Raw genomic sequence first — 7,360 nt, 5'->3', positions numbered from 1 at the left:
ATTAGGAGCCCTGGGTCCCATTTACTTTTCCTGTAATCAGGCCACCCTCCTGTTGGGCTGCAATTGAAAGGTAGGTGGTGTATGTTTTGCTCCCACTGGCCCCAGCAAAGGCGACACACTGACTCCCCTGCTCTATGCTGCTGACACCTTCCTGTGCACAGTAGGGCAGTGATTGTCACCAGCTGGTTCCATTCAAGTGAGGTGTGAGAAAAGACCCCTCTCTGGCACTGCTGACCTCAGGGAGGGAAGCCCTGGGCTGGGTGGAGGTCCTGGGCTCATTTGGGCTGGGCACTCAGATCCCCACTGGGACCTTGGTCTTCACTGACACCAATGAGTGGAAGAGGCATCGCTAGATCAAACACCCAGCCTCCTACCCTGTATTCAGTGCTGGTAATGCAGGTGGGAGTCAAGGCTCCTCTCTCACAGTCACCAGCAGGGGGCGCAGACTAGCTCTGCCTCCTACCCTCTCACTGAGTCACTGCTGAGGGACAGGGTTGAAGATCAGCTCCGAGATGAGCTGCTAGAATCACACATGGGACCGTGGGTGTTTACTTTCAACTCTTTTGTCTGGTTATACGAACGGGGAAAACTTGGCCTCATCAAATGTATTGGAAACCATTGCTCCCTCCTCTATTTTCTTTAAAAACTTGGTGTGGGATATTTCTTTTCTACTTAAATGTTTGATAAAAATAACCCAAATATTAACCCAAGTTTGGAGGTTTAAGACCACACTGATAAACTGCTTAAAGTATGTAATTACAAATATGGGATGAATCACCACCGATACCTCATTTCATTGGGCAATATTTACAGTGTACAAAAAGGGCAAGTTTACAGTAGGTTGTAATTTTACATTCAATAGTAATATCACTGTGGGCTGAAAATTAACTGCATTTATATCTTTTGAAGAGAATTATTTTGGTGATTTTAATCAAAATAACGTTTTCTGAAATAAAATTAATAGAAGCTTTTTAAATCCAACTTCAATTGTGCAAACTTTATCTCGTGTGGCACTGACAGATAACATAGTACTTCCTATCACGCAAAGGTTATTTCTCAGGAGAATATGCCAGACCAGACAGGAGGCACAGCTGCTGAGTCCCCAGCAAGGAGCACAGGGCCCGGCCCCCAGGCCCAGGCAACTTTGAATCAAGAGTCCTCACTCAGCAGCTGTGTAGAGACCTCAACACAGCACCACAGTGCCCCCTCTTGGCCAGAGGGCACACATGTCCCCCTGGAACAAAGCTTTGAGAACTCAGCTGGTTTCTGCAGCTCAGCGGGTCACTGCCTCTATTCACATCTGCAGTCTGGTTCTCAGATACTGTGATTCTGATACGCTGTACTGACTACTGTAGCACTTCACTCCCCGGGGTCCCTTCTGTGAGAGGTGCAAACACGTACACGAGTGACAAATTAATTTGGTTTCACTTCCAGTGAAGATGTTGCTAAGTAAATGCACAGTGAGCTTCTTCTCCGACATTAGAGATGGTGGGACGGTGTATCCGGGTTGAAGGGTTCACAGGGGCTGCTCAGGGCAATGACAGAGAAAGGGAGTTTTCCAGGAATCCACTCAGTGGCGTAGTCAAAGGAGACAATGCAGCAAGCATTTAATTCACGTGATGCATTTACAGTTTTTATAGAGATCTGATTAATTTCGTATATCATTAGTAAGAACGACTGGCTTTGTTAAGCTTCCCATTTACCAGGGGAGAATGTAGAATGCTTCTTTGTTTTAGAAACTGACTTAATATTCTTACGTTTGCTGTGTTCTCCTCATCTGTGTCATGTGTTTCTTGTCAGAAGTTTCTCCTACGTGTCCTAAAATCTGCTTATATTTCAAATAAAATGTTCCTCTATTTCCTTACTCATTGTCTTAGTTTAGTAACAAGCTAAACGTTAGATTGTGATGTGTTTGCAAATGTGGTGAATGTCTGGGCAGTTGAATACAGAAAAGATCACTTCCTCTGTGCCCTGTATGCAACTCTGCTTTAACTGTGCAAATGCTCCAGTGGTTCCCACACTTCTAGACCCATATGGCCTTTTAGTAACTGACTATGAACCAGAAAACTCAGTTCCTTAAAGCACCCTCTTCTCCAGGTGCCCAGAGAGATCTTTCCCATTTATCTCAGGCAGGTTGCTCCCAGCTTAAAACGATCAGATAAGCGAGTTCTCGCTGCTCTTTGAATAAAAGCTTATTCTCTGCTCTGAGAGAAAATACAATGCAATTTTGTCCTGACGCCTCAGAGCTGACAATTCCACGCTGGAGGTGTGCAAGGAGACCAAGCTTGCAGTTCCTGAGGCCCTTTATCCTGGCAGCTGGGCAGCTACCATGTGTGGGTTTCATAAAGGGTGTTGGCTCAAGAGGAGGTAGTTCTGCTGCTTTACAAGACTGCAGAGGCTGCAGTATTAGTGAGCATTTTGCAGATAATATACAGAACCCAGGAAGATGTCAAGATGGGACTTTCTGATTGGCAGGGACTAGCTCAGGAGCAAGGATCCACCTGCTTCTAAAGCAGAGCCTTCAGAGTGGGTGATTCAGCACTTGGCATGACAGGGCCCTGCTGCAAGCTGCATCCCAGAGGCAGGAAAAGGACAGGCAGGGTCAGGGGAGATGGTGACAACAAGGCTATTCTGCTAGGGTCCAGGACATCCAAGTCTCGTCTCCCAAAGCGCAACTGTTTCCTAGAATGTAGTCAGCCCTTTCATCCAGGTGAGCACCAGAAGAGAGGTTTGACCTCATTCTAACTCCCCGAGTTTATGAATTTATCTGGGAACTATTGGATGACAAATTCTTTACATTGCTACCCACACAGATGTACTTTGCTTATGTTTTGCTTCTCGATTGCCATCGTTGAGGCTCAATTACAGTATTATATTTTTATTTCCCAGAATGGTGTTGCCCAGGCTGGCCCTGATGCTGTCAACACTGTGGTCCTGGCGGCGGAAGGGGTCTTCCTTGGGGCCCATGTGGAGTCTCTGGGTCAGAAGACTTCATTAGAGTAGGTCGTCCAGGTGTCATTGACCTTAAGGTTGACATGTGACTGAAGGAAGAAAATAGTCTCAGATTTGGGCTACAGTGAAATTCCATTAATTTGTGGATTTTTTAAACCCCTTCATACTTATTTATTAAAATACTTGTAGAGTATTTACCATATAGTAAAGAGAAAAACAATCAAGAGTGAGAAATTGATAGTTCACCATGTACAAGAAAATGAAAATGACAAATGAGAAGCAACATTTCCCATCATAATAAGTGCAAAAGTAAACAGAGACATTCCAGACACAGTCGCTCTAATTGGCACATCAAATTCACGTTTAAATGGCAGAAGAGAACAACCACTTACTAATATTTGAGTGACAATGCACAAATATACAAAATTTAAAATGACATATGAAAAACACGAAAATGAAAAAATTTATTACAAATAGATAAAATGCATATTTTCCTAAGGAAGATAAAAAAGGGTTTCAAAAATTGAATAAAAAGAACAATTGCCTTAAAAAAATAGAATGTATTATAATGGAACTATTCCACAAAAAAAGGCATAAGATACAGTTAGTTTCACAATGAACAATAACAAACCTTCAGAGATTGGATGATTCAAATGAGTTTGCTACATATATATATATATATATATATATATATATATATATTTTCAAACATTGAAAGAAATGGAAATATTCCTAAATCTTATAGAGAGCAGATGTAATAGGGATACCTCTACCTGACAAAAAAAATACAGAAAAGGGAAAGTTACTAACAATAATATGAAATATTAATGCAAATATTCAGAAGAAAATATTCACACAGATATTCCAATATCAGACCAGTAAGCAGATACACCATTACAATATTTGATTTATACCAGATATCCAACTTGGGTTCCACATTGATCAACTCTTTAATATAATATGTCGTATTAATATATCAATATATAAATCATATGATCTCAACAGATTCAGAAAAAGCCTTTGGCCACATTTTAGCCGCCCGTGGTGGCGGCCGCAGAAGCAGAAGCCACAGGCAGAGCTTGAGCAGCAGATGCTGGGGTGTCCCCCTCCCTGCAGATGAGAAGAGCTTCTCTGGTCTCAGGTCCCCTCAGGCCTGCAGCTCTGTAGGAGCATGGAGACTGCTGTCACAGGAGAGGCTGTGAGAAGCAGCCTTGTCCTCAGCTCTCAGCCCAGTGATGCCAAGGAGTCTGAGCTGCCAGACCTGATGCAGGGAATGAATCGTGGACCACAAAGGTGACTGCTATAGTGACAGATGAGGAGGGTGGAGGCTGTGTGGGGACCTATTGGTGACAGCACACACACTGGACCTTCCTGATGTGCACTGACTCAGACACAGCCAGTTTCTGTGTCCCTGGTTCTTCCTGAGCCATCATGGACTCCCAGGGGAGCCTCCCCTGACACGCAGGAACTTCTGCTCAGTTTGAGAAAGTTATACAATGTGTTGCTGCCAAAACAGGCTTGAGGGGCAGAAGTCAAATAATATGGGCAGACATCCCAGTTCAAGTTCCCCATGGTGGGTCACAGACCCCAGTTTCAGGCCAAGCAAACTCAGAAAGCAGCTCTCTTATCAGAGGAGTGGGGGCCGCCCCGGGGAACTGCATTGCAGGGGGACAGTAGGTTTTTGTCTCACTTCCCCACAGGCCTGCAGCACTGTGGGAGCACTGAGACTGCTGTCATAGGTCTGGCAGTAATAATCGGCCTCGTCCTCAGCCTGGAGCCGACTGATGGTCAGGGTGGCTGTGCTGCCAGACCTGGAGCCCGAGAATCGGTCGGGGATGCCTGAGGGTCGGTTGCTGGTACCATAGATGACGGTTTTAGGGGCTGATCCTGGGACCTGCTGGTACCACTGCACACTGTAACCATACCCAATGTTCGTGCTGCTTCCAGTGCAGGAGATGGTGACACTCTGTCCTGGGGCCCCAGACACTGAGGGCGGCTGAGTCAGCACAGACTGGGCCCAGGATCCTGGAAGAGAGAGACACACAGAGATGGTGAGTCTGGGTCTGGAGACAAGAGGAGGCAGAAGACTCCCACGTGTATTCCCAAGGTCTCTTCCCTTGTCCCAATATCTTGTCACCTGTGCAGAGAGCGATGAGGGTGAGAAGGAGAGGGGCCCAGGCCATGGTGGAGACCATCACCGGGTTCTGCCGTCAGTGGTCCCACAGCTGAAGCAGAGCTTCCCTTGAACCTCTGAGAGAGGGAGGGTCCACTTATGCAAATGAGATTCGCCAGATTACTGATCCCTCAGTGGGTCCTGAGTCAGGTGCCTGTGACTGAGGATTTCAGCGTGGCATGGGTAAGGGGGAGCTGTGTGGGACCCAGGGGCTGACAGGGTCACAGCTGTGTGCCCTGAGCAGAGGGCACCAGGCAGTGCCAATGACAGGTCTAGCTCTGATTACCATAGACCCTCAGGAACAGTCTCTGAGTGCCCTCTGGTGCCCAGATGTAGACACACCATTGTGTGACATAGTGGCTCCCCACAGACAGCTCTGTTCACTGACCCCCTGTCTTAGGGACAGTCCAGATACCCCCCCCCCCCATGTGGCATCCTCATCACTCCAGGACACTTTTATGTTCTACTCAGACTCCTCAGGGTGAGTCTGTCCATGCATCCCTAGGCTATTCAGTGGACAACACCCAACTGTTTCACTCACGTACTCTTATCTTAGAGCAGGATCAGGTCCTGAGCAGTGACTGGCCCATGGAGGTATGTCCCTCATTTTCAGGGCATAGCTTTATTTTTTTAATATGATTCCTCCCTTGATAGAAATCAATCACTATTGCTCTAATACACCAAATATATTTTTTAATGTCTGTGCTTTTTTTCAGCAGATTGTATGTTTGTTTTTACATATGTTTTTTGGTCAAGCTTTACCTATTAACTGGTACCTTCACTAATATATAAGTTGAATAAATAATTCACACTTGTCTACTGTATATTTGTATGAGAATCGAATATCTGATTTTTGAGTCAGGATTATTCTGATCCCAGCTCCCATAGCCAAGAAGGGGAAGCTGACAGTGATGGTACCACCTGTGACTAGGACATGTGAAGTGGGGATTCTCAGCAGTGACTTCAAGGCGACCTGGGAAGCACTTTTGGAAATAAAAGCAGAAGGAGATGCATCATGGAGCGTGTGGCCAGAGGTCCTAGTGCTGGTGCTCTGGGACTGTCCTCACCTGAGGGAGGGGCAAGTGAAGTGGAGATGCCCAGGGGATGGTGGGCAGTGTCTCCAGGCAGCTCACAAACCTGCTTTGCCTGTGTCAGTCCCTCGGGAAAAGGAGGCTATATTCGGGATTTTTGCCACTTCCTAACCTTCCTAAGAGTACTTGACTTCAGATCATTGCCTCACTGGTGGGAGGGCTGTGGCTTTCCTTAGAACTGAACTTCTGCAGAACATTAATAAGGTCAGGGGTCAGAGCTGGTAATTTGTGAGACTGGACCATGTGGCGTGTTTCCCTGATCAGCTTCCAGTGTCCACAGCACCAGACCCAACGGGAAACTGATGAGGCGGGTGGAAGGCAGAGTGATGGACATGGTGAGACCAGTGACGGGAACCGTCTTGTTCTCTTTTATTTGGACCCAAATCTCCCAGCCGTGGGGTCAGCACATGATTGACTCCAGTTCCAACTCCAGGGACAGGCATCATGTTCCCCAGATCAATCAGACGGTCCCCTCGCCTGTCACAGTAAAGGTGTCAGGGGAGATGTTGTGAGTGATCTAGTCCGGTGTTGTGAAGACCAGGGTTCCTGATGAATTAGTGAGAGAGGCCGAGTCTCTCTTGCTTGGAAGGCTCCTGAGGCGATCAGATGCCTGGTAATGCTGAGGGGTTTCGCTCCCAAGAGGAAAATCAACCTGAATGCCACGGTCATGGGGGGGTGGGGGACATCTCAAATAAACCTCAGAGGAAATGAGAAACTGAGCAAGACCCCCACTTGTCGTCTGGAGAAGGAACCTCCCTGTGTCACCACTGAACAAGCAGGGAGGCTGTGGCTCAGTTTCCATCACAAGGGTGACCTTGGGACCTCGGCCACACACACCTGCCTGTTAATGTCACCCAGGAGGTGCAGCTGCTCCCCTCCCACCCAGTCTTCAAGGACCAGCCTCTTCCCCAGGGCATCCTTGATTTCCTCCCCCTGAAACCTGCAAAATGTGACCTTTTCTCTCTACCTCGCCTGCTCCATTCTTGGTCAAGGACCCCGGGCTCATCTTTTTACCAAACCCACAGCCTGCTCCTGCTCACTGACTTGGCTCTCACTGCCTCTCAGTCACCTGCTGGGCAGCAGATGGAACCCAGGAGCTTAATCAGATTCTGTATCTTCCTTGTCACACCCTCTAAGGCTCCCA

The 7,360-nt window shown here is 47.1% G+C and overlaps 1 gene segment (V, D, J or C); it reads right to left on the bottom strand.

Annotated features, from left to right (window-relative positions):
• Positions 1-4,226: 4,226 nt before the first annotated feature.
• LOC149997081 (immunoglobulin lambda variable 1-40-like) lies at positions 4,227-5,177 on the bottom strand. The segment is given in 2 exon segments: positions 4,227-4,977; positions 5,090-5,177. Coding segments are annotated over 2 exon segments (456 nt in total).
• Positions 5,178-7,360: the final 2,183 nt, after the last annotated feature.

The sequence above is a fragment of the Furipterus horrens genome, unplaced genomic scaffold (genome assembly GCF_987537825.1).
Source record: "Furipterus horrens unplaced genomic scaffold, mFurHor1.1.pri manual_scaffold_11, whole genome shotgun sequence".
NCBI classification, from domain to species: Eukaryota; Metazoa; Chordata; class Mammalia; order Chiroptera; family Furipteridae; genus Furipterus; species Furipterus horrens.
This window is presented reverse-complemented; position numbering and strand designations above follow the sequence as displayed.